This window comes from Ursus arctos, unplaced genomic scaffold (genome assembly GCF_023065955.2).
Source record: "Ursus arctos isolate Adak ecotype North America unplaced genomic scaffold, UrsArc2.0 scaffold_4, whole genome shotgun sequence".
Classification (NCBI taxonomy): Eukaryota; Metazoa; Chordata; class Mammalia; order Carnivora; family Ursidae; genus Ursus; species Ursus arctos.
In genome coordinates this window covers 82,588,932-82,615,471 of record NW_026623056.1, presented here as the reverse complement: position 1 = coordinate 82,615,471, position 26,540 = coordinate 82,588,932, and the positions used below count along the sequence as shown (strand labels likewise).

The following is a 26,540-nucleotide window of genomic DNA, read 5'->3' as shown; positions in this document are numbered from 1 at the left end:
GATGCTGACCTTTAGGGGCTGTGGTGGGCGTGAGCAGGTGGAATTGCTGGGAGAGGGGCCAGCCTGCCACCCACTGCCGGGTGCCGCCGCTGCGGGCAGAGTCTGTCCTATGGCTCCACCCACCCCTGCTCCAGCCAACGTCACTGAAAGGGGAGGACGTGGCAGTGAGCGTCCCGTACTTGGTTGCAGGTTTCTGGAGACCCAGCTGCTGTCCAACATCATCTCCTTGCTACACACACTGTGGGTGACCAACCTGGGGGACAAAGGAGTGGCATCGGAGGGCCAGCCTTCCTGCCAGCCAGGGTCCCAGGAGCCTCCGAAGCTGCTTGCCCTGCACTTGGTCAATGAGTTCCTGTATGTTCTCATTGTACTCACGAGGCACCTGAGGTAAGCCTATCCCCGCCAGGCGTGGCCCCTGGCGTGGGTCACCTGTGGACGTCCCCTCTCAGCAGTCCCCACAGTCACGGCTCCACAGGCTGGCTCTGGGCCCGAGGGCTGCTGTCCATTGGGGGTGACGTCAGAAAACCCTGTCGTAGCTGCTTCCTCTTCACGGCTTCAACTTTAGGAGGCCCCTGTCAGGACCCTGCAAACCTGGCACTCTAGAAACCCAGCACGCGTCACAGCGGATCATTTGGGGCGGGCAGACAGCTTGACAATTTGATCCAACCACTCAAAGTGATGTTTTGTAGAAAGAACATCTTTTCCATGACCTTAAAGCTAAGAAAGTCAGGGTGTTCCTAGACTTGCCTCTGCCCTCGAGGGCCTGCACGGACTCGCTGACCTGAGGATCTTCTTGAAAATGTCAGTATTTTCGCCTGGCCCCTTGGAGTAATGCTCCTCGGTTCCTCAGAGAGCTGACTCGTCCCCAGATCCCACTGTCTTGGGGAAAATACAGCCGGTGCGCTCAGAGCTCTGACTTGGGAGCAGAGGTACTGTGCTAACTGGAAGCAGAAGGTTGATGGCACATGGCGTGTAATCTCAGAGTGAAAACTTTCTTGATAAAGCACAGGGCATTGGGTCTTTCCTTGTTCTGAATTAAACTGTGAAGTCAGTGCCGACAGACCCGTTTCTTATTCTGGGGTTGTCGAAAGACACGCTGGTGTTTGAGAACCGATTACTATTTGAAATAATTAAAATTGTGTGGAGCAGATGATAATTGAATTTTAAATTCCCTCGAGTTCAGAGTGGATGTCCTGCAGGTGCCCACCGTCGGGTTTGGCCGTGGATGGGGCGCAGTCTGGGAGGCCGTGAGGCACGGGGAGTCGGCCGTCGTGTGGTGTTTGGTTAGGCGGCTCGCGCCCAGACCCTCACGCTCTCTCCACCTCGCTCTCCCAGTGAGCCATGGTCTCCAAGAGTTTTCTGTGCCTGCAACATGGAGGGGAGACTCCGGTCCCCAGTGTGCCTCCCCTGGAGCAGCTTGCTTTTCCCTGTTCTTTGTGCTGGGCTCCATGTGTCGCATGGACCCGAGTGTCTGTTGTGAAGGGACACTGGGGTCACGTGTGGATCATTGGCCCCTCGGGATCTGTGGCATTGCCGAGCCACCACGGTCCTGGGCTGTGGGATGAGGAGGCAGCTCTTGCTCAGTCTGTGACGTTGGCTTCCAACAGGCCGACCTTGGCCTCCGCCCAGCTGACCAGCTTCTTCGGGGCCCTCGACTCTGTGCTCAAGTACCGGGCCACCGTCATGCAGGCCTTCAAGGACATGAACCGCTTCACCGTGAACGAGACAGTGCTGTCCACCAAGGATGTCCTCATCCTCCTGCACAAATGGAGCCTCCTCGAGAGAGACGCTAAGCTCCAGGAGGACCTGAGAGCGGCCATTGAGAAATACCAAGTTAAGGAGCTACTGAGTGAGTGTCAGGACCCCACTGTCTGGTGCTCCCCAAACTGTGCTCACTTCCCCCACAGAGCAGCCGACACTTCCCCTCTCTGACAGCATTGCCAGCGCTGACGAGGCTTAGAAACAGGGCGTGTCCTCCCTCCTTGGGGAGACCTGGCTTTGAGCTCAGCTCTGCCACTGCCGTGCTCGCTGTGAGGGGTAGCGGGTGGCCTTGGTTGTGGTGAGGATGGAAGGGGTCCATCATAAGAGCAGCGGTGACTGTCACAGTCCAGTGGGGAGCTCTCGCTGTGCTCCAGGTTCAGGAGCATGTGCTTTGGGAGCTGAGCAGGGGCCGGCGCTCGGGACCGTAAGCTGCCCTCCTCTGCCTCTCCCTCCCCCCGCATGACTCCCCGCCCCCGGATCTGTGTGGGAGAGCCGGGCATCAGTCTCACTGCGTCCTGTGTGTGTGTGACAGAGATGCTCAAGGACAAGAGCAAGCCCGTCGTGCCAGCCCGAGCCAGGGGCCCGCGGGGCCGGAGGAGCAGGCCTGGGGAGGCGGAGGAGACGGCTGGCCCTGAGCAGCAGGCGGCCGCCGTGGAGACATGCAGGGGCCTCCTGAGGTCCATACTGATCCACTGGGGGCCAGCGTTCCCCAGCCCAGAACGGGCTCAGGCGCCCGCGGACGGGACCACCCCTGAGGGCGATGCGCCAGGCCTGGCGTGTGCCACCGCGTCGCTGGTGGTCAGCTGGGTGCTGCGGTCGGCGGCGGAGCGCCCGCTGAGCAGGGCAGAGACTTCGGGACTCCTGGGCTGGCTGAAGAGCCACATGCTGCCCCAGCCGGCAGTCGTGAGCGAGCTGCTCGGGGACAGCGCCGCGAGGAGTAGCATCTTCAGGCTGTACAGCCGGGTCTGCAGCGCCGAGGAGCTGGCGGGGCCCGCGCAGAGCGTGGCCTGCCTGTCCAACGAGGTCCTGCTGCGGCTGGTGGCGGCCCGGGGCCCGGCGCCCAGCCTCTGCCTCCCGGCGGTCCAGAGCCTCTGCCGCTTGTCTCTGCAGGAGGAGGACGAAGCCACGCGAGGTGAGGCTGGTTCTGGGAGCCCGTCGGTATCGTTGCTGAAGTGTCATGTGGCCGAGCCGAAGGGCCGGGGATCATAGTTTGCTGTCGGCCTGAACGTGAAGGGAGAGGAGCCCTTTGCCTTTGCTCTCGGGTAAAAGCCCCGTGACGACCGTGTGCGCAGTGGAGAGAGGCGCCCCCCTCGGAACCACTGCGGGGCGGCGGCTTTCCTGCGTCTCCGCCGTCACTCAGTGAAGGGTTCCGTCTCCGCGTTCGGACGTCCGCGTGGCTGCAGGTGCGCGTGCCCGTGTGGACTTGCATATATATGCGCAGGCACGCACGCATGCACGCACGCCATCACGCGCTTGGCATTTAGCAGGTGCTCAGTGAAGGCTTACATGCAGGAAAGAAGAACGAACGAGCAGCAAAGGCTTAATTTAAAAGGCTGTAAGAGAGCAGAGGGGGGCTGTGACCATGTGCGTGTGGCCTCCTCCACCTCCAGGGATGGAAGGGGAGCAGGAAGGGGGGATGGCCAGCAGCCTGGGCAGGTGAGCTCCCCTGGGCGGTGGGTGACCTCTTCTCTCATCTGGCTGCTGTGGGGAAGTTGAGTCTGGGCCTGGGAAACCCTGTCACCTCCCCCATGCCATTGAGGAAATGATGTGAAGTGATCTTGGAACCTCTTCACAGACCTCAATTCTGGCTCTCAGCACGGGTGGTCAGAACCAAGAAGAAACTTGGCTTGTCGTAGCTTTCTTTACATTCCACACACATTGACCAAATAAAAAGATAATTTTTTTTTAAAGATTTTATTTATTTGACAGAGACAGCCAGCGAGAGAGAAGGGAACACAAGCAGGGGGAGTGGGAGAGGAAGAAGCAGGTTTCCCAGCGGAGCAGGGAGCCTGATGCGGGGCTCAGTCCCAAGACCCTGGGATCATGCCCTGAGACGAAGGCAGATGCTTAACAACTGAGACACCCAGGCACCCCAAAAAGATAAATTTAAAAATAAAAAAAGATTAACACCGAAGTTAAAGGCCAAATTAATGTGTCTGGGACACATGCTCCCTCCTTTTGCTACAGTTCATTTGGGCACTGAGCAAAGCTCTGTGTCCCCAGGCGTAGGGAGTGGGGGTGACTGGTTTTCCAACAAAGTAGCTTTGTGTCCTAATGATATTGTCTATCTCTTCCCCAGCCACTGCAGCGTTCCTGGTGTCCCTGTACATTAAGGACGTCTGGCTGGGGGCTCAGCGGCCGGACACCCTCTTAACCCATGTGCAGATGATCTGCGATGCCACAGAGGACACGCTGAGTGATGAGGCCATCGTCATCCTCTGCAAGGACATTGCCGCCTCGGTCCCTGACGCTGGACGCCCTGCCATCTGACGCCTTCTGGCACCAGGTTCTAGAAGTTTGGTTGAGTCAAGGGTTTCCATGCAAGCCTTATATAATGACAAGTTCTGTCTGTGTTAACTCTGTTTCCTGACAAGCAAAGTTGGCTTATTTAATTCACCAATAAGGACGACGCTCAAGGGACTGTGGGCACAGCGTGGTCAGAGCTGTAGTGGGCGTGGGGCCTCCTGGGCTGCAAGCCCGTTCGGTGTTCACATAGGTAGTAAGACCCTTCCCCTCGGCCTCGCCGCTCTTCAGAGAGTACACCTCAAGTTGAGGTGACCCTTCTGAGCGCTTAAGGGATTTGTGCATGTGAAAGCCAAGCTGTCCGAGAATATAAGACATCAGATAAAAGAGTGTAAAGAGAGATGTTTCAGCTTTTCTTTCCATGAGAAGTCTTACAAAGCTTTCTATAACTTTTTGAGTGAATGAGCTCCTGCCAGTTTTAATTATTTTCATAAGTAAAAGGGTGTTACCCTGAATCCTTACAGTATAAAATTGATTTGACCTCTGCTTTGGAAAAAGAAAGCCTGTATTTTTTTTTAATTGTCTCAAAGAGGGAGTTTGGGATTTTATAACTTGTTAATAAATGTCTATTTTTGTTAGGCTTTTGTGTTTTGCTTAATGGGTATTAACAGACCATTTTATTTCACAGAAACCTGCATTTTAGAGGTCAGGATTTGACTTTTAAGGTTCCTGTGTTCATTGGTGCCGCAGCTGACAAACCTCAGGAGAACGCTGGCCTGTGCACGTAGAGCTCCTCATGTGCCCACGTCCCTCCCGCACGGCGTGGCCCCGGGTGGGGGAGGGGGGCACTGCTTGGCCATCGTCACAGGACCTCACAGCGGCCTTCCCTGTCCGTCGGGGACACTTTTCTATTCCTGCAGTGTTCCTTAGACTCGGTTCTGGTGTTTTTTCATGATTTAGGATTTTTAACCAGAATAAGAGGAATGCTTGTCTGTCTCCAGTCCCCTTACCACATATGGGCTTATTGTCTAGAAAGCAGGGAGTGGCTGCCTCACCTCCCCCCTACCCCAAACACCTGCAACACAGTGTGTTTTGAGACCATTCCTAAATCAGAATTTTGCGTTTAGATTCAAGTAGGAAAGTCCACGTGTTCTTTCTCGCCCTTTTTCTGAGTCTCTGAAGCTCTTCAGTCTCCCTTGCCTCGTCTCCCTTTCTAACCCACCGCCCCTGAGTCAGGTGAGGCCGAGCCTACCCCCATTTGGGGGATTTGTCAGTCCACCTGGGGTGGGATGGGTTCTGTGGGCTTTGTACTTCCAGGCTCTCTCTGCCAGGGCCAGGCTTTTGGGCGCTAGAGGACTAGACCCTTCAGAGGACTCAGACCAGAGGTTCCATAACATCAGCCAGATGGGACCCATCCTGCCAGCTCAGAGAAGTCCTGTGACAGCATTCCAGTGCAGACCCTCTCCCCTTGGGCTCTGTCTTTTGAAGGCTTTGGGGAGGTCGGAAGTGTGAGTTGGGTCCCTTGACCGCAGTCAGTGGGGCTAGGAGGGCCTGCACTGCCCTGTCTTGGTAACAGCGGGTGACAGTGGAGGATGGGTAGGAACGTCACAGGCCCTCCCTGGGTGTCCTAAAGAAGGTTCAGATCCACCTAGAACTCAGGGTTGATAAATATTACAGCAATATGGGGTGCCTGGGTGGCTCAGTCAGTGAAGCGTCAGACTTGGTTTCAGTCCTGGGATGGAACCCTGAGATGGGGCTCCCCACTCAGCGGGGAGTCTACTTGTCTCCCTCTCTCTCTGCCCTCTCCACCACACATGCACATGCTCTGTCTCTTTCTCTCAAATAAATCTTAAAAAAAAAAAACCAACTATATTTCAGCAGTAATAGTTGAAGCTAAGAAGTGGTCCAGTAAAGATTAGTAAGCAAATATTTTTGAAAATTAATTCATGTATGTTTTATTTTCTACCCTTCCCAAAGTGAACATAAGAAGTAAGTCTGCAGGTAAAATGCACTGGAAATCAGTACCATCGAGGGCTGCTTCCCTGTGCTGGGGGTACCGCACGCCCTGGATAATGCATACTCGTGCCCCTCTTGGAGTACAGCTTGGCCTAGGTGCCCTTCCTGCTGCACGTAAGCAGGCTTTGCCAAGGCACTTGTGTGTCCAGGTCGGTTTGAGTTCACCAGTGTGCTCAGAGAGGTTCTGTCTCCAGGGGGAGGCTTGCCCCGCCTGTTCCTGATGTCAGCTGATGCGGTGGGGGTCGTCATCCGAGGCCAGTTCCTGGAGGAGAGCAAGATGGTCTGGGGGGCAGATTGGGGCAAGGATGGAGGGGCTCGTGGCCGCAGCCGCTGCTCAGGGCTGCGTGCTCTGCTGCCCGGTTCTCTTCCCAAGCTCAGAGGAGCCTGTGGGGTGTCTCCGGATGCAGAGGGAGAGGGGGAGGCTGTGACTCGAGGGGCTTGGTGGGTGGTGCTGGGCGTTGTTCCTGCAGACAGAGCAGATGGGAAGCAGGCATCAAAGCTGGCCAGAGAACCCACCGGATGCTTTCCTGTTGCACTGTCCTGCCTGCCCAAAACCCACAGAGAAGGCATCACAGGGTAAGAGCACCTCGGCTAAGGGAGCAGACCCTGGGGGAGGGTCAGCCCAGCTTACAAAGGTCACCACTGTGGAGAAATGCTTGATGGTGACCTTGACTCTCGGTCATTCCCTCCAAGGTCACTTCTCCCTCACGTCCATGTATGATGGGGAGCAGGCAAGGTGACCTTCCATCCATCCACCTGTTTGAGTATTTAGCTCCTATATCTGTGCCTCCAGCCAAGCTTGTATCTTAGCTAGAAACCCGTACTCTGGACGCCTCTCCTGAGCGTGAGGTGCCGGGGGCAGTGGGCACAGCCGCCTGGCGTGAGCCGGCCCACCACGTCCCGCCTGCCTTCCATTTCATCGGTGAAGTGGGACCAACATTGCCTCTTAGCTGTCATCAGGATAACGAGGTGATGGATTGGTAGAGAACTAGTCTCAGAACTCGTTTCAACTCGTTATAATTCTAACATGAATGAAGAGGATCAGGAAGGGAGCCCAATAGAGCAGAGCCCTCCTTTCAGATGATGCTAGCATAGTTTTTTTATTTTTAAGCATAGAAAGAGCAACACCTCAGGGAGCAACTCAGCATCTCCTTCCCAAATCCTACAGTAAGACCATTTGGCTCCCCTGAGCATCCCACGCCCGTTAAAATGTCTGGAGAGTGCTTTCTTTGGTGTCAGGGCAAACAGCATCTTCCATTTGCCCTGTAAAATGGTAGCCCTGAAAGGCATGCAAGACAACTCAGCCACGGCCCCCTGTGTGCCCACCGGACCTGGGAGCTTTCCCCCGGGAGGGTAACCGACCGTTCTTGCGAACTGTCACCAGCACAGGACTGGCTACAAGTCCCCTCAGAAGAGTGCGTTCGTTTACCCCCAGATGCCTCTTGGGATATAAATCTGCTTAAATTCAATGTGAGTTCTTAAGACTAGAAAAAAAGAATGGATTTCTTCATTGCTCAAAAGCTGGCCCCTGACTCCCCGGGTGCCCAAAGGGAACCAGAAGTGACTTGGGAGCCACTGTGGGCAGGGCAGGGTGGAAGCAGGGAGACAGAGCCCCCTTGAGATAGATCTGGGCGCGCGCAGCTGTGCAGGTCTTCCCAGAACAGCTCTGCTCCACTCTCTGCTGCCAGCTTCCTATGCTGACTCGTGGTTTCCACTCCCCAAAACTGCTTGGTCCCTGATGGCATCCAGCCCCAGTCTTCCTCCTGCACCACTCAGCGCTACCTGGCCCCAGCATTTCTGTCAGGTCACGTGGTTCAAGGGGCTTTGGCCAGCGCTGGGCAGGCCCTCTTGGGTCAGTTGCCCACCTCTGGTCCCATCAGCTAAGGCAGAGAGAAAGGTAGTCTAGGGTTCCCATCTAGGACAGTCTTTAGGACAGCAGTAGCTGTTGGGGGGGGGGCAGATTAAGCTAGAGGGAGGGGATTGGATGTGGTGGGCCAATTGTCTAGCACAGGAGAATTAACCTCTAATGAGCTAGGTTAATTACTAGCTAATTACTGCTTGGAGCTCCTAGATTTTACCGCCAGTTTAGCTACTAAGGCACACAGTAGGTATTCAATAACAGATGGTGGTCATTGATGCCTACGTTTGGGTCCCCTTTTCCTGGTGAGTCGTTTGGCAAGACCTAACTGCCATGTGGCGTCATTTTGGATTTATTTTCTCTAAGAGCTTAATTGAGATGTATTTTATACACAGCAAAGTTCACCCGTTTAAAATGGAAAATTCAAAGATCTTCAATATATTCACAAAGTCGTGCAACCATCAACACAATCTGCTTTAGAATATTTTTGTCATCTGAACAAGTCCTGGCCCCATTAGCAAGCACTAATCTGCTTTCTGTCTCTCTAGAGTTTTATTTATTCTAGATATTTCCTATCCGTGGAATCCGACAATACGGGGCCTTTTGTGTCTAGCGTCTTTCACTTAGCACAGCGTCTTGGAAATGCATCTGTGTCAGAGCGGGAATTGGGGATTCATTCCTTTTTGTAACTGAATAATATTCCACGGCGTGTGCCTGCGGTCACTCGCTGTTTCTCCCCGTGACTTACCTGCGTCGGCACCCTGCGTACTCACCTCACCTGTGAGGAGCCTGACCAGGACATGTAGAGCAGGATGAGGAAGAGAAGCATGACGAAGAATGCCAGGCTCACCCAGAAGGTGATGACAATCAAATCTGTGGGGGGGGGGGGGTGCATCTCAATGTCAGCGTGATGCCACAGAAGCCCGCGGCCAGGGGAAATAGGGCCCTGAAGAGAGGCGTTCTCCCCTCTTCCAGCCTCTCAGCAGCGACCAGTGGGAAGAGTTTTCCACCAACAATAACCTGGGGAAGGACCAGGGCAGCAGGGAAGGGACTTTTCCCCAGAGCAACTAGCGGCAGGGTCAGTTAGGGGGATTGCTGAGGGAAAAAAAACAGTGGATGAAATTGGTTGGCACCCCATGGATTTGCCTTTTTCAGCTGCTGCTCCCCTCCTTCCCCTTCTTCAGAGGGAGAAGGGCTGTGGGCAGCTTGTGTGAGAGCCAACCTCCCCTCCCCTGTGAGGGTAGCAGGGGTCTTTGGCAACTGCTCCATCAGGGGCAGACTCAGAGACCCCAAGACTGAGAGATTTAGGAGGAGGTGGGCTAGACTAGGGTGCTGGAACGTTCCCGTGGAGGGCAAGGCAGAGTTTTTAACCGAGGCCTCCCTGACCCCTTTCTTTCAGGGACACGCGCCCAGCTGGGGGAGCAGTGACAGGAGAGATCACCTGTGCAGCCAGCCCTGTATTCGTGGCCAGAGGCTGAAGGGGCAGGGAAACTAAAAATCATCGTTAGTCTCTTTGGGGCCCTGGGTAGAACCTGGCAGGCCAGGAGGTGCTGTTCCCCCCCACCCCCGGCTCCAGATCAGGAACATTCTGCAAGTTGCAAGCCACTGTTGCAATACCGTGGTATTTCTTGGTGGTCAACGATGGCTATGGGCACAGCGCACCAGGCTTGTAATTAGTGTGTGCGGCTATCTTATCCCAGACACACTCATGCCCCCGAGCCCAGAAGCCCCCAGCGGGACGTGCTAGGCACCTACGTGTGTGAGCAAAGGAGGCTACTGAAGGGTGATTACCCCACAGGAATTTCTTAAGCTCCCACTCAAGCCAGGTGCCGCCAGGGGCTGTGAAGGATTGAGCGGGGGCACACCAGCCCAGCGGAAATGGCTGCCATGTCTGTCCTGCACGCTCCCCCCCACATCCTCCTCTGCGCTCCCGTAGTACTTCCTACTTCCGGGGATAAGCCTGCCCGGCCTTGTGTCTTGTTCCGTTAAACAAAAAGAGGTTTATGAATGGGTAAGCAAATGAGGACACCAACAAATTGAATGAATGAATGAATGAATGAATGAATGAGGTGTTAGAGATTTGTGCGTCATCTGCATAGAGCCGGAAGTGAAGGCCTTGGGGGTAAATAATGGCACTTGAGTAAAGGGTGCCACCTCTACTCTCCATGACCCGAGACGGGGGGAAAGAGAAACTGAAGGCCAGTGAGAGTTCATCTTAGACCTTGACAGCACCACAAACAGTTACAAGGAAGAGAAGGAGTGCTTGCTGAAGAAATCAGAGTCCCCACTACCTTGTAATGAAGCATCAGCAACTTGGCCTCCACGCTCCAGAAAGACAAGGACAACAAAGACCCCCAGGCTGGCTCCCACATCCTCTCTCCTCCCTGTCACAGAGCTGAGAAACGGATGGTGGTGCCCCAGAACGCTGACCACTTTTAGGGGGTGTATGGGCTCCTGGGAAATAGGGAATGAGGTCGTTACATCTGTCCTGGCAAGGAGCCTCTGAAGTTCTCCGCATTCCCTGACTGCTCACCACCCATTATTCTAGAACACCTGCTTCGGTTCCACCGGCCGGTCACAATGCGTCTTATAACCCTAGAAGTGGGAATATAAATGCTTTCAGAAGTTTTGGTTTTATTCTGTAAGGATGTGTTAGATTGAGGCAGACACCACTGCTCTCCCTGTTCATAAAAGTCATACAGGGTTTGAGATCTTCGGCACCCAGAGAGGCTCTGTCAGCACCTCTAAGAAAACAGCTTCAGAAGTTCAGCAGCTGAGACGCCCCCGCCCCTTCCCCTGGGCTCACATGTGTCTGCTTAGCCCTTGGTCAATTATCCCCACATACTGAGCGAGAAATGAAGCAACACCTTTCACAGAACACAGTGTCTCCAGAGAACTGAAATTTGAATTGTTTTCGGACCAAAAAGGCGATGAGTAGCCACTGGCCATTTCTTGTACTAAATTCTCTTTCCTTATGTTCTGTTGTAAAAGATGGCCAAAAAGACATAGGGTTCTTTTTCCTCTTCCTATTGAAGACTCAGTCTAAGTGTTTGGAGAGAACATTTCGTTCCATGGCAAAAGATGTCATTCCCCAGTGCTGGAAATGTTTAACATCCCTGGGCTTGTTTTTACAACAAGGAGCACCAGGCTGGCTTGACAAGGAAACTGGTCCAGCTGTGGAGAACTTTCCTCTCCTCTGCCTCTACTTCCTACCCTCCCATCCCCCTCCTCTTCCCCTCTCCTTCCTTCCTTTCCCCTCCCCTTCCTCATTTACTTCCTTTTTCTCTTCTCCCCTCTTCCCTCCCTTCCTTCCTTCGTTCCTTTCCAGGTCCACACTGGCAGAATGAGGGGAGTTAGGCATCCACAATCGATTGGCAAGAAGAGGCTCTGATGGCATGGTGGGGTTCACACTGGGGGATTTCTCATGCTACCTTGGAGCTGAGAAATTAATCTGACCCAAATACTCCCTACTCATACCAGGCCCTCAGTTTTGTTCAATTTTGTGAACTGCTAAACCTGTTTTAGCCTTCCTCCAAATGCTACTAACATTTGGGTCCCAGAGTCCTGATAGGAGATTAATTCCAAGATTTTTCCCTTCTTGGGGAACAACAACCAGGTTAAGGGCCTAGGCTCACCACCTAGGTGGTGTTGAATTCAAATTCTGACTTGGCCATTTTCTAGCCATGGGATCTCCGGCAATCTGAGATTTTTACATCTCTAAATTGGTTAAAAGGGGATGATGGTATGTATTAGATAGACTGCTAGGTGGATTAAATAAAATAGTATGTAGATATAATGCACATGGCACAGTTCCTTGTTTAATGGTTATGAAATGATATATAAATAGAACTAAAATTATTTTTTCTGTTAAGAGGGTATTGGGCAAGTGGTATCACTGTGTCCTTCAAGCTCCACTGAAATGTGAGATATGAGTACAGGTAATTGTGGTATAGACTGCTCGTTGTGAATCGTAATGTTTGCTCACAGGTGCTTTCATAGTAATAGAAGCCTGACTTTTGCTGCCTGGGATAAAGACTACATTTCCCAGACTCCCCTTCAGCTAGATATGGTCATGTGACAAGGTTCTGGCCAATGAGATGTGAGTGGGGCTCTTAACGGGACAGCTATTAGGAATCCCCCTGCAGAGACTGCTAGATTTCTAATAACCTTGTGTCCCTTCGTATTTCCGTATTCCGTTTTGCTGGTGGGAACGTGGATGTGATGGCTGGAGCAAGGTTTGGAGCGTGAGGTTGAAGGACATGTCCGGGGGGTTGGCAGAGGAAGTAGCTGAAAGGAAGCTGGCTTCTGAGGAGTTCAGGGAGCAGACCCAGCCCCAGGTCTTGCAGACTTCTGTGTGAGAGAGAAACCAACCTCTCTTTCATCTGGTACTCTGCTAACTGTAACCAATCTTCTTCACCGAATCAGTAAAAAGAGCTGACTTTTTAAATTAGGGTACCGAAACTCACAAAACCAAATGCATGCTGACTTTCACAATAATCATCCTCTATCATAGTCATAGAAATTTTCCTAAAATACATATCTTGATTAGGCATTTATGAACATTTACCAAAGATTCATAAACATTTATAAATTCTTTTGGAATTACCACCAAGGACACACACACACATATGCACACACCATTTTTGCTACTTTGTAAAATCATATTTTATTTTCAACACCCGGGCAGTACCAATCAGCTCAGTCATCCCTTCCATTCACCTGATTGGTTTATGGGTGATGCTTAACTATTTCACCAAAAGCAAATCCACCCTCGAAAGAGATACGTAGTTTATCACTGTAGATGTCCCATAGAATATGCTGTCACTACCAAAGTCAGTTCCAAAAGAAGAGTCCCAGCCAAGCAGTTCTGAGCAATAATGGAATCATTCACATGTAGCACCTCTAGCTGGGGCTACCTCAAGGGGAAATTTGTTCCGAGGTAAACAGTCTCATATCTTTTTTAAAAATCACTTTCACCGCCAATGTCCTATCCATAGGGCTGACCGTTTGCTGAAGACTTAGAAATCTTGGTTAAAGTTGTAACATGAAATTGATTGCTCTCATGCGAGAAAAGAGTTACATGTAGTCTTTCGCTCAATCTTTTCACTGAGTTCTCTGCCTTGTGTTAGAAGAGATGGGTGAGCGGTGTGTTTCTGTTCTTCCTCGCCCAGCTGTGGGAGCAGCAGAGGAACAGACCGCCTTATTATTGAAGCTGCCAGAGCCAGTACATCAGTGAAGTCGACATAGGCTATGACAAATTTTTCCTAAGCCATGATTAAAGGAAGAAGACATATTGACCTGAGAAAAAAAATAATACAGCTTGAAAGCCAGGCACTACCCAAAGGAAATCAGTCCACCTGCAAGGGAGCATCAGAGCTGTAGCTAGAGATTCTTTGCCTTAGAATAATATGTATTGCTGCTGTAACATTGGTATATGGGACTGTGTTCCCCTAAGCTTAGCCTCTGGAAAGGGGGCAGATAGAAAAGCAATCACATAATTCGTTCAGGCAGAGCCTCAGGAAACAGATTTGCATTTTCCCACCTTTTTGACAGTGTTAGGGAGATTCTTAACCTTTCCCTGAAACAGAAATCACATCTGAAAATCACAAGGGTAAAAAATCTTTGTGAAGTCCCTGCAACAAAGTCACACCAGATTTCAAGCCAGCCCTGGGAAAGAGCAACCCAGAACCTTCGAGTCAGCACTGAGTGCTCCACAAAACATGTGTATCAGTCCCTGGATGTTTCCAATGATCTGTCCCTCCATGATGGAATAAATTCCAGGGTATGAGCATGAACACAAAAATCTTAAAATCCCTCCTGCTTGTTAGGTGAACGCACGAGCCTGGCTATTTTTCCTTCTGTTTTCCTCCTTCTCTAGTTGTCACAAGAGTCGAACCCAGCCTGGTCTTCCACATTTCAACCAGCCACCCCAGGTGACCTTCCAGAAGCTTTGCCTTTGTCTTACCTTAAAGCATCCCTGGCTCCTGGCTCCATTCCCAGCATCTTTCTACCTTTGGTGTGTACCTCTGCCCTGAACTGGGAGGTGAATCTCTCTGATCTGTTCGACTGAGTCCGAAATCCAACCCAGAGGAACTGGGGAGGAGAGAAAGGTGCATTTGTCAGCAGAGAAGCTCACCTGCTTTCTGCAGTGTGACCTCTGTCCGTCCCCCTCTGGCCTCATGCTTACCTGACCTTCAAAGCCAGGTAACAGAGCATCCCCGAGACCACCCGACACTGCCTTTTGCTGATCATTACAGAAAACAAAAATGACACAGTGATAACAGTAGCACAGGGTGTGGATGGTGGAGATTTCTGTTTTTGCATTTGGGGGGGGGTTGTTTGTTCTTTTTAAAGATTTTACTTATTTACTAGATAGTAAGAGAGAGAGCACAGGGGGAGAGGGAGAAACAGACTCACTGCTGAGCGAGGAGCCTGACGCAGGGCTCGATCCCAGGACCCTGAGATCATGACCTGAGCCGAAGGCAGATGCTTCACTGACTGAGCCACCCAGGTGCCCCTGTTTGTTTTTTAGTAAATTTCTTTGAATTCAAATACTGTGGACAAAAGTAGGCAAGATTATCTTTATTTGATACGCAACAGAAGCTTTTTTCTCCCCAAGTCCACTGCTTGTACTAGCAAAATCCGGGAAGCGTTCCGTATGTTCAAAAATGCAAGTTTCTAGAACACCATGCTGTTATTTACAAGATTTTTGTGAAAGAATATTTAACAACACAAGAAAGCAAAATATTGTCAAGTCAATAAAAGCGAAGTACAAAATAGCATATAGCCAGGGGCGCCTGGGTGGCTCAGTGGGTTAAGCACCTTCGGCTCAGGTCATGATCTCCAGGTCCTGGGATCGAGCCCCAAGTCAGGCTTCCTGCTCAGTGGGGAGTCTGCTTCTCTCTCCCTCTCTCTCCTTCTCTCTCCTTCTGCTCCCCCACCCTGTGTTCTCTCTCTCAAATAAATAAATAAAATCTTTAAAAAAAACAAAAACGTGTACAGCCAGATCCTATTTGAAATCTCCAGGGGAGACAGATGACCATAGTGGCCTCTGCAGAAATAGCTCCCCCTGGCCTCCCAATGCAGAAGCCCTAATCTCCACACTGATTAGTGTGGACTTGAGTGGTAATTAGGTTTGGAAGAGATCACAGGGGTGGGGCCCCATGATGGGATTAGTGTCCTTCTAAGATAAGGAAGAAACTCTCTCTCCCTCTCCCTCTCTGCCTTTCCCTCTCTTTCCCCCACTCCTTACTTCCCTCTCCCCCCCCCCACCTCCTGCTGCGTCTCCCCCCAGGCTCTCTCTTCACAGGCCTGGAAGAAAGTCCCTGTGAGCGCATAGCAAGAAAGTGGCTGTCCACATAGCAGGAAACAAGTCCTCACCAGACAGCAAATCTGCTGGCCCCTTGATCTAGGACTTACAGGCTCTAGAAATGTGAGAAATGAATGTCTGAAGCTCCCCGTCTATGATATTTTGTTACAGCAGCCTGAGTAGACTAAGATAGGTGTTGACTACTTAAAATCTGGTTTGGGGGACACTTCCCTCCAAGGGATTTTCTTTAGAGACGGTAGATAGTCTCCCACGGCCTTCACTGTATGTGTGAGAGGGTAGTTGGCTCCCTGCCCTCCTCTGGAGCGGCAAAGGGCCACTCGAGGGCGCTCTGCACGTGTCCTCTGCGGTTAGTGGGACACAGCAGACTGGAGTCTGAGGAGTGCTCTAGAAAATCCTGAAAGCGAGAGGCTGGGCAATCAGCATCAGCAGAGTGGAAGGAGCATCCCCTCTGGTGGGGGATCCCACAAAGCTCCCGCCAGAAGAGAAGGAGCCGGCTTGACTTGCTGCCCCCGGGGAAGAGGACACCCCCGCCTAGACCAGAGCCAGTCCAAGCTGGGGGCAGGGCAGCCAGGGAAGAGGCCAGTGCAAGAGTTTAGCCAAGAAGTAACCACAGCCAGGGAGGAAAGTCACTTTCCCACAGACAGGTCATCTGAGCGGGTGACCGCCATCTCAGAGAACCCACAGAGGAGCCCCGTTGCCCGGTGCTGATGTGAGGAGGCCAGGCGAGATCGACAGGAGCCGAGTTCTGGGGTCAGGCAGCAGGCCCCCTGGTAGCGGACACTGCTGGGGCACATGGACAGTGTCTTCGCCCTCCGTGGCCACCTGGGCAGGTGTCTGCTGCCGTCCTGGCCGCCCTCCTCTCTGACAAACGCGGCCGTCCTCCCTGCCCCTCCCCTCATTCCATCCCTGGTGTTCCAGCGAAGAGGTGCCCCCAAACCGGGATGGGGCGGGTGGCCTGGGAGAAAGGAGCCGGCAGAGCGAGGAAGGAGGGAGCACCCCAGTCCTGAGCCAGGGAGAGAGCGAGTGCTCACTTTGAATGAACTTTGAAGGTGGTTTGTCTTTATTTTATTTTTTTAAAGATTTTATTTATTTATTTGAGAGGGCGCAGGAGCAGGGGGAGGGGCAGAGGGAGAGGGAGAAGCAGACTCCCGGCTGAGCAGGGAGCCCGACGCGGGGCTCGATCCCAGGACCCCGGGATCATGACCTGAGCTGAAGGCAGCCGCTTCACCGTCTGAGCCCCCCCAGGTGCCCCGAAGGTGGTTTGTTTTTAAACATTTTTGAAATTTATCTCACAGGATTAGACATTCGCTTTTGCTAACGAGACTGACTGGTAGACATTTTTTTTTTTTTTAATTTAAGAGTAAGCATGAGGCCTGCTCCAGATCACACAGGAGTGCAAACAGGAAGTCTAATTATTGACTGATGAAAACGTATCCACTAGGATAAAAGAGTAGCTACAAGATATAAGGAAACGTCATGAGGTGCCCTGGGGCTGAGGGAGGGGACCCAGGTGTGCTCCTTCGCTCAGGCTGCACTACGTCAGAACCTTCGTGCTCCCTTCAATTCATCTGTCCAGTCCTAATGCCCAGTGGGATGGTATCCGGCCATGGGGCCTCTGGGAGCTGCTGAAGTCATAGGGTGGAGCCCCCGTGAATGAGCCGAAGGCCTTTATAAGGGCGGCTCCAGAGAGCTCCCCCCTCTCTCCCCCTGTGAGGACGCAGCAAGAAGGTCGCAGCTCCGAAGCCGGAGAAGGCCCCTCAGCCAACCGCCCCCGTGCTCACACCTTCACGTTAGACTTCCCAGCCTGCACAGCTGTGAGAAATACACTTTTTTTGTTTATTTTATTTATTATTTTTAAAGACTTTATTTATTTGACAGAGAGAGAGAGAGAGAGCACAAGCAGGCAGAGCGGCAGAGGGAGAGGGAGAAGCAGGCTCCCCGCTGAGCAGGGAGCTTGACGTGGGGCTCGATCCCGGCACCCTGGGATCATGACCTGAGCCAAAGGCAGACACTTCACCGCCTGAGCCACCCAGGCGCCCAATTTTTGTCGTTTATAAGCCACCCAGTCTATGGTATTTTGTTCTATCAGCCTGAAGAGATGAAGACAGTGGCTTAAAGAGCGGAAATTTATTTTCTCACAATTCTGGAGGCTGGAAGTCCAAGATCAAGGTTTCCACAGGGTTGGTTCTTCCTGAGGCCTCTCTCCTTGGCTTGTAGATGGCTGTCCTCTCCCTGTGGCCTCACGTGGTCTTCCCTCTGTATGTGTCTGTGTCCTAATCTCCTCCTCTAAGCACACTGGTCATACTGGATTGGGACTCACCCTTATGACCTCAGTATAACTTAATCACCTCTTTAAAGACCCCTTCTCCAAATACAGTCCCATGCTTAAGTACTGGAGGTTAGGACTTCAATATAGGAATTGGGGAGGGGGGGGGACACAGTCCAGCGCATCACACCAAGGAAGGACACAGTTGGGAGAGATTCAGACCTCCATGGAGATGTGGTTTGGCCATTGGATAGCAGAGATGTTGGCTGGTTCAGCCAGGCCTGAGCTAGTCTAGAGCTGCTGAAAAAACCATAGACAACCCTCTAGAGTGGGGTGCAAACGACCAACAGCTTGTAGGGGGTCCCCCTGTCAGGGGCTTGCGACTCCTGCCCCCTGTGGGCCACAGAATGCCTGGGGGCTTCAGGTCCCAGGTCGAGATGGCTGCAGAGAGGTTATTGCCACGTGAGACCACAAGTTCTCAGAGGGACTGCATTCTGGGCTGGTGACAGACTGTCCCACATGTCCTCACACGCCCCCTGCCGACCCCCAGCCCAGCCCTCCTACAGTGCCCGCAGCGCCCAGAGCCCTGTCCTGAGAAAGCTGAACTCTCGCTCACTTCAAAGGAGTCGTTTGTCACGGAGCATATTTTGAAGGCAATAAATCGGTAACTGACACAGATAGCCATCGTGAAAATTAACGGGCTGTGCAAGAGCTGCCTACCTCACATCCGTTTATCTATTCATTGTGCAGAGACGGCGCCAGGCGCTACTCGGGAGCTGCAGACAGAGGGAGCAAGACAGAGGAAGGTTCCTGCTCTGCCATTCATCCCGTCCGGTCAGACTCTGCCCACTAAACATGTCAAGTGTCCTGGAAAGAGTCCTCAGGGATCAGAGCCTGGAATTGAAGTCCCAGCTCTGCAAATATTTTACTGGGTGACCTGGGGAAAATCACTTGGCTTCTCTGTGCCCCAGGACCCCCCACACACTTTTATTCCCATGGCTGCAACACCAAACATGCTCATTTGTTTATGCTGGCCCCTCCTTCCCAGACTGTGAACTCCTGAGGGTAGAGAGCTTGGCAACTGTGTGTTTCCAGGCCCAGCATGTGGCTGTTTCCTGCCTCGGTGTCACTTACCACCCACTCAAACCTCAAATTTATAGATTCGCCAGAGGGATATTCTTGGCAAGCAAATTGGACCTTGTCTCTTCTCTGCTTACAATTTTAAATGACTCCCTGCAGCTCCCATGAATCCTCCAAGGCTGACCGGCAAGAATCTGGCCCCCATGTCACTCTTCCCCCAAACACCCTCCATGTCACGCTTCCCGGAAGCAGCTCCTGCCTGGGATCGAGTGTAACCCGTTTCCCCCCCATGCTGGCCCTCTGTTGATCAGGCGGAGTCCCTGTGGGCCTCCGGACTCAGTTTAGCCCACGTTCCCTGTGAAGCCTTCCCTGCGTCTTCCCTCTCTGCGCTCTGCCGGCAACGTCTGCAAATGTCCAGCCTAACACCATGAATCACATAACAGCTTATTAAGGATCCGTATCTGCCACCTTACTGGAAATAGGAAAAGTCGAATGTAGGCAGAGTGTTAGATGACACTGAGACATCGTTACTGAAATGCTTAGACACAGTGTTATATTCTTACTTGTTACCATTTTCTGAGTTTTGGTGGAGGGAGGTTGTGATGTCTGTAACCTACGTGGAAATACAGCATCATCATAAAATAGATAATAATGGTCATAAAATAAAATCATTCTTCAGAAAAATCAGGGATAGGGATTTAGTCTTTTGGGATTTGTGTCTCCAGCTGCCAGTGCAATGCCTGGCCTATCATGGATAGCTACAAAATTTTGCTGGTTGCATTAATTGTGAGCAAAAGCAAGAAGGTAGGACAGGTATGGTGTGTTTCTGGTATGGTGTGGAAGTGGGGCTTGTTGAGACAGATGAAAAACTAAATTGACAACACCAAATTTCAGAGGAACTACCAAGAGGAAAAGGGAGCTTATACTTTTTGGAGATGGCGAAGGCAGGGAACAGTGCAATGGGCATGTGGTTGTTTCTGGAGTCCCTCCCATGCAGGGACGCCATGAAGAGTTACACAGGTTGTGCACTAGTCAAGGAATTCCGCCTGGATGGGTTGTAATTAACTGTGTTCTCAGAGTAGGAGCCTTTTCCTGATTTCTATGATCTGGGATAGTAGCAGCTTTATTCCTATGTACGTGGGACTGGAGGGGGAAGAGGGGAGTTAAGATGACCATCTGAGGCGCCTCAGTTCCCCAGGATGCATCCATGTAACAGTCCTGAGCAAACCTGGGGGGTTGGTGACCCTAAGGAGAATGTAGCTAGGGAAAGAAGAAAGAGGTTGAGAGAAATGGAGGAGAAGATGGAGAGACACAGAAACCAGGGGGACGAAGGAGGTGAGCCTGCAGGTTGATTTTTCTGAAGGGGCAGTTTCAGATGATGGTGGATGCAGGGGACCAGAGAAGGGAAAGTGGGCACAACTTTGAGAAGTTCGGCAACCAGAGGTGGGAGAGGCTTTGGCTGATGGTCCAAGAGGGCAGTGGGGATGCAGGTCCGGGTGTGTTTTAGACAAAAAGGGGGAAGCCGGTAGAAGGGGAGAGGTGGTGTTGAAGATACACTCTTCCAGGCTGGGCTGATGAGCTATGAGGAAACATGACAGCATTTTGACAAAATAATGAGTGGATGCCCCACGCTGGGCTCCCCTGCCGGTTCCTCTGTGCCCACCCATCACTCTGGTGACCAGGTCTCTGGACGTCCCGCTGGGGCTACTGTTCCCAACCTTGGGGGAGTCCATGTTCCCTCCACACCACTAATGGTCCTCTTCTGGTGACCAGCTTGGTTGACATATCGTGATGGTTAATTTTATGTTCCAAGTTGACTAAGCTCAGGGATCCCACACAGCTGGTAAAACATGATTCCTGGATGTGTCTGTGAGGGTGCTTCTAGAAATGATGAGCATTGATTCAGTAGACTGAGTAAGGAGATCCGCCCTCACCGGCGTGGGTGGGCATCGGCCAATCCACTGGGGGCTCAAGTGGAATCGAAAGGCAAAAGAAGGGCAAAGTTTGCACTTTCTCCTTGAACGGGAACATCTGTCTTCGCCTGTGTTCGGACACAGGTCCTTGGGCCTTTGGACCCTGGGACTTCAACCATCGGCTCCTGGAGTTCTAAGGCCTTTGGACTTGGACTGAATTACCACTGGCGTTCTGGGTTCCCGCTTTCAGAAGGCAGATGGCGGGACTTGCCAGCCTCCATCACTGCGTCAACCGACCCCTATCATCAGTCTCCTCTTGTCCGTGTCAACATACGGCCTACTGGTGTGGTTTTTCTGGAGAACTCTGACGGATAGAGTCACCACACCGTGAGGGTCTGTTTCTGAGGTGAGGAGATGAGCAATCTCAAGGCCATTTTTGTGGGCTTGGCTACCTGCCATGTATTTCTTTCTGCCACACGGCTCTGTGAATTGGCAAAATGGCCCACTTCTCAAGAGGATCCTTGTCCCATTGAAGACTAAGTGTGACAAATAGTCACAAGAGGTCACACAGTGTATCATTCCACTTAGGGGAGGTAACGTCTAGTCAGTTCAGGCCACTTTAACAAAATATATGTATATCTCTCCCAGTTTAAGAAAAAGAGGGTCTCTGTCAAAATGAACTAAGTGTTTACAATTCTGCCGAACTGCCCAGAACATGGAGTTATTGTCACCCACCTCCAGCAGGCTCAGGGTCCTTGTCCCCACCCTCCCAGCTGAGCTTGTCCCTCCACGGGAGAGAATGACCACTTGCCACCAGCTGGGCCCTGCCTGATACAGTCACCGACAGGCCCAGAGAGGAGAGAGGTAACTCAGGGGAGTTCTCAGTTTCCCCTCAGAGGTTAATATAGTCAGCATGTGGACTAGGAGTCCTTTTGTGTGTGCACCCAGGTGTGTGTGTGTGTGTGTGCATGTGTGTCTGTGTGCATAGGGGTGTAAAGGTACAGAGAAACCCTGGTCAGCCAGGCACCAAAATGCTAACACTGACTGTTTCTGAATAGTAGAGTGAAATCATTTCCTGTCTGAATCTTTTACTAAGAGAGCATATCAACCTTTAAAAAATATATTTTAGGGACGGCTGGGTGGCTTAGTGGATTAAGCATCCGACTCTTGGTTTCCAATCAGGTCATGGTCTCAGGATCCTGGGATCGAGCCCCGTGTGGGGCTCCATGCTCAGCCAGGGAGTCTGCTTGAGATTCTCTCTCGCCCTCTGCCCCTCCCCCACTCATGCACACACGTGCTCTCTCTCTAAAATAAATAAATACACACATTTTAAAAACTTGAATTATAAAATGTTCTAAATATATAGAAAAATACAGAATATGTATCCACCAAATATTTGCTTCAGATCCTTTTTTTAAAAAAGGATATGAAACAATTACAGATAAGTTTGGAACCCTCCCCATCCCCCCAGCCCTTCCCCTCCAAGGGAAGCCACAATCCTAAAATTAATGTATGCCATTATATTTTCTTGTGTGTGAGCACCCCCATAGCAAAGAACATATGTATTTTTGTGTTTACAAATTTATAACATAAATTAACTGCATCATTAATTATAACAAATTCATTTGAATTTAAGGAGATGTCATTTTAATCAATATGATCATTAATAATGAACATCAGTTAATTCTGCAGGACGCATAATTCTGCCCGTTGCTTTTTACCTTCATGATACTTTAGCAATTTGCTCATCTCAACACACGCAGATCTGGTTCATGCATTATCACCACTCTGTGTTACTGGCGATAGTAATACCATCGTAACTCCTTTATCCCGCCTCCTGTGGATATGATGTCACTTCCAATTTCTGACTATCACAAACAGTGCTGCAGTGGACATTGAAATACACGTATCCTTGTGGACGCGCACAAGTGTTCACTGGGAGAGGGATGCCTGGATTATGCCCTCTCAGCATCTTCAACTTTTGTGGCCCTTGACAACTCACCAAAATGGTGAATCCAATTTTCATCCCATCCGCGGCATATGGTAATACTAATTTCTTGACTTCGTACCCGGACACTCTGAATATCAATGTTTTCATGTTTGAATGGCTAGAATACGGCAGGCTCAGAGCCTTGGTGCTTGGTGCTCCCGCTGCCTGGAAAGCTCCTTCCAGAGCCATCCTCCAGGCTTGATCTCTCACCTGCTCACAGGTCACCGTGGGGAGACCTCCTCCCACCACCCTAGTCAAGGGTGCAATTCCTCATTGGGCCCCAGCTCTACCTCGCTATCCTTCTTGTTTTATTTTCCCAACTGCTGTATTTTTCGTATTTGTGGTGAATTAAAGACTGCTTTGAACTGCAAAGCAATTCACCTTTCTCATTGCAAGATGGGTTCTAATTCCCTCCTCTTGAATCCGGCCTGGGCTTAGTACTGATTGGCCCAACGTCGCAGAGCTAGTAAAGTGACAGAGCTCAGATGGGAGCTCCAGCCGGCTCGGGAGTCCGCGTGCCTGGCCTCTAATCAGTGTGTCACTGCCTCCCAGCTGGCCCTCTAGAACAAGCTAGACAACTTCCCACCCAGGACATAAACAGCCTGGCAGAGCATTTTTGTCTAGCCCCAAACTTCTTTTCCAGAGAAAGTGGAAATTAAATTTAGAGAATGCCTAAGGACTGAGATACACCAGAAATAGAGAAAGCTAGAAGGAGTAGCTCTCTCTGTGGGTGTCAAAGGCTCCTGACATCTAGGGTGTCTGGGGGGACCCAGAGACTGGGCTCCCCCTGAAATAGTGTCCTCAGGGAGATGGTCTTTACAGCACTGGGCAGTTTGGGGAGGAGTTTCTTATTTGCCCTTGTTTGGATACCCACCATGCTATGGACTTTATTTATTTATTTTTAATTTTTTTTTTAAAAGATTTAATTATTTATTCGACAGCGATAGAGACAGCCAGCGAGAGAGGGAACACAAGCAGGGGGAGTGGGAGAGGAAGAAGCAGGCTCATAGCGGAGGAGCCTGATGTGGGGCTCGATCCCAGAACGCCGGGATCACGCCCTGAGCCGAAGGCAGATGCTTAACCGCTGTGCCACCCAGGCGCCCCTATTTTTAATTTTTTTAATTTATTGTTTTGTTACGTTCAGTGAGCCACTGTATAGTACGTCATTAGTTTTTGATGTAGCGTTCAGTGATTCGTTAGTTACGTATAACTTTTATCTCTAGTTCACGTGTGCGAGAAAGAACATTTATTTTTTTCAAACCTCACACACAGCTCAGAGAACATCAGCCCCTTTTCCCAGAATTGGAAGTTGTTTGTGGGTGATGGCATGGGGCAGAGGCTGAGACTGCAGATTCGAAGGTTTTAAAGTTGCAAAAAATATCTGCACGCGAAACAGGGGAGAGAGCTTTGGAGCCCAGGGGGTGACCAACTGGGGTGTCTGGCGCACAGAAGGATGGGAGTGTCTGAAGCCAACACAGAATTTCACTTAATTCATGTTAATTTAAAAAAGGCTTTCCTGAATACAAGTCTACATTTTGAAAACAAAACCACAAAATAACGAAAACAAAAAACCAAATCTACGTTTTGTCCAGATCTATACCTAACCTGAAGTCCTGAACCTCTGACGATATGAATGAGTGGGCTTTTATTTCAACCCTGCCACTTTCTCCCTAGTCCTATATGTATGTGCAAAAATCCGCATTTTAATTTCACGCGTATATACCTTGCAGCAGAAAACACACACCAAACCTATCGTCCCCCCCAAAAGCTTTGGCGCCTTGCTGGGGCCACAATAAGTCCTCAGCAAACACGGATGGGTACCTGGGCTTCTGCAAGGTGTAAGGGAAACTGGAAACAGGAACCCTTCCTAAAAAGACATTCTAGATGGCTTTCTCCAAGGGCTCTGCCAGGGATCTGCTCTTTATTAGCGATAACATCCAAATAGATTTCAGTGTAGAGCTGGTGTGTGACCAGGTTCTCTTGCTTTTCATGTAAAAACATCCTGTTCCTTCTAGTGACTTACTTTTTGACAGATTTTGTGATTGTAGGACACGAAATACCCAAGGAGCCCAAGATGTGGGGCTAGCAGAAGATGGGTCCCCAATACCAGGACTCTGATTTTGTTTTGTTTTGTTTTTCATACTCATTTCCTCAGCTAACTTGTTCTCTTGACTGAGTAGCTGGAATAATCAGAGAAGATCGTTCACATAGTACCAGCTTACCCAAGAGAGAAAGACTGAGAGAGAGATGAGCAAAAGGATGTTGGTTTGTTCCCGTGGTCCTTCCTGAGACCATGAAGATTAAAATCAGTTGGTATTTTCATAGAAATTAGGAAGTCATTTATCTTAGGGGTGGGCGCAATAACCTCTTCCAGATCTGCATGGAGCAAGAGAGAACGCGAAATGGACAACTCTAAGAAATCCCCCTAGCTTATCGGAACCCCGGACAAATCAAACTCTATAAGGAAATCTATCTTAAAAGCATATTCTGCTCCCCAAGTGTCTGAGTTTCTTCGGAGGTTAGTTTCAAGCCAGTTACAGAGGATAACAGATACCATTTTACTCCTGTTTACTTCTGCCTCCGCGTATCGGGTCAAGTTTGGGCTCATCTTTGACACCCGTTGGAGTAGGAGGTGAGTTTGTCTTCTGGGCCACCCCCCAGCCTCTGCCGGGCCGGCTCCCCCGTACAGAACTCACATTTGTTGGCTTTCAGCTTCCTCTCATCCACGGGAATGAGGTCCAAGTAGTCCAGGTAGTCCTCGTAGCTGTCGTACGGGGTGGAGGCGTTGGTCTGGTTGGCCATGTCCGCGGCGCATCCGGAGCTGGTCCGAGCCCTCGGAGGGATGGGCCAACTGATTTCTGTAAAGTCATCCAAGTGTGTCTGTAGGTCTCCGGGCTCAAGGCCTGCCCACTTATCGGAGCTGTTTGGTTGGGAGAAAGGCCAGGGGGCTGTGCCTGACATCTCAGCCCCCACGCAGATCTTTCCACCCCGCCGCTCCTTGGTAAAAGTCCAAAACAAACAGAGCTGCAAAGCAGGAGCCCAGGCTTTCCAGCGAAGCTCGAGGATGCCCCTCGCGTAAGACAGCAGAATGGGTACCTGGGCCCCTTGAAAGACGAGACGCCGAATAAGGCTTAGGAAGGACACTGGCTCTTTGCTTTACTACTTAAAAAATTAATAGAACCAAACTGAAAGGCTGGCAGTGCCCTTGACTTGCATGAAGGCAATGCCCGGTGCTATTGAGCAACCCGCCGAGCACTGAGTAAGAGTTACGATGGGAGGGCAGAAATTGAGCGATGTCAGCCCTGAACTTGTAGCCTCTCTCATGTACGCAGAGCCAATTAATTAAACCAAAAGAACCCTCTTCTCCCAACTGAGAACACCTCCCAACTTTTATCTAAAGCCCCCAAGAACGAGCCAGTCAGCTCCATTTGTTCCGACGGAAGAGACTTTGGGCCAGAAGCCCCCACGGATCCGGCTCTTAGGCAATACGGCCTGAGGGTTCACCCAGCCCTTGGCTTGACAACACGAGTGATGAGTGACGAGGATTCTTTGGGGTTTCTGTAGGGAATGACTCTAAGTTATCCATTCATTTTTCTAAGAGACACGGCCACGATCGAGAGGAATATTTCAAATACTTGGAATGAGCAGGACTAAATGTGAGAGGAGCCCTAGAATTTAACCTCTGAGAATCAGTGAGGAAGTCAAAATTCCCAGAATGATGGGGACTTTCCCTCCAATATACCAACTAGTGGTGTTGTTTCTGGTCTACACTGCAGAGTAAAGCTGAGAGCATTGACAGTGTGCACGCCCCCGTCCGCCTTTGCCGAGGACTTACTGTATCCCCAGCACGGTACTAAAGCTTT

The 26,540-nt window shown here is 51.0% G+C and overlaps 2 protein-coding genes across 4 annotated transcripts in view; one reads left to right on the top strand and one right to left on the bottom strand.

The window, feature by feature from the left end:
- The window catches only part of URB1 (URB1 ribosome biogenesis homolog), a 67,241-nt gene extending 62,377 nt beyond the window's left edge, over positions 1-4,864 (top strand). For all 3 annotated transcript variants that reach the window (XM_026513602.4, XM_057306629.1, XM_044378121.3), the window contains 4 exons: positions 190-387; positions 1,608-1,849; positions 2,294-2,893; positions 4,061-4,864. In XM_026513602.4, coding sequence (XP_026369387.2) covers positions 190-387; positions 1,608-1,849; positions 2,294-2,893; positions 4,061-4,251 — 1,231 coding nt within the window. In that variant the 3' untranslated portion in view covers positions 4,252-4,864. The remainder of the gene's footprint in view (positions 1-189; positions 388-1,607; positions 1,850-2,293; positions 2,894-4,060) is intronic.
- A 1,599-nt stretch (positions 4,865-6,463) lies between these two features.
- On the bottom strand, positions 6,464-25,479 carry MRAP (melanocortin 2 receptor accessory protein). The gene is made up of 3 exons (XM_057306670.1): positions 25,374-25,479; positions 8,877-8,971; positions 6,464-6,502 (listed from the first exon to the last, which is right to left on the bottom strand). Exons 1-3 carry the CDS (start codon positions 25,477-25,479, stop codon positions 6,464-6,466), a joined length of 240 nt encoding a protein of 79 aa, XP_057162653.1.
- Positions 25,480-26,540: the final 1,061 nt, after the last annotated feature.

Excerpts from the sequence above, each read along its gene's own strand:
- MRAP (XM_057306670.1), bottom strand. The coding sequence starts at position 25,479 with ATGGCCAACCAGACCAACGCCTCCACCCCGTACGACAGCTACGAGGAC. Across the intron at positions 8,972-25,373 it reads GAAGCTGAAAGCCAACAAAT|ATTTGATTGTCATCACCTTC; the intron begins GTGAGTTCTGTA and ends CCCCCCCCACAG. Across the intron at positions 6,503-8,876 it reads CCTGGTCAGGCTCCTCACAG|GAACTGGCCTCGGATGACGA; the intron begins GTGAGGTGAGTA and ends GCTCTCCTCCAG.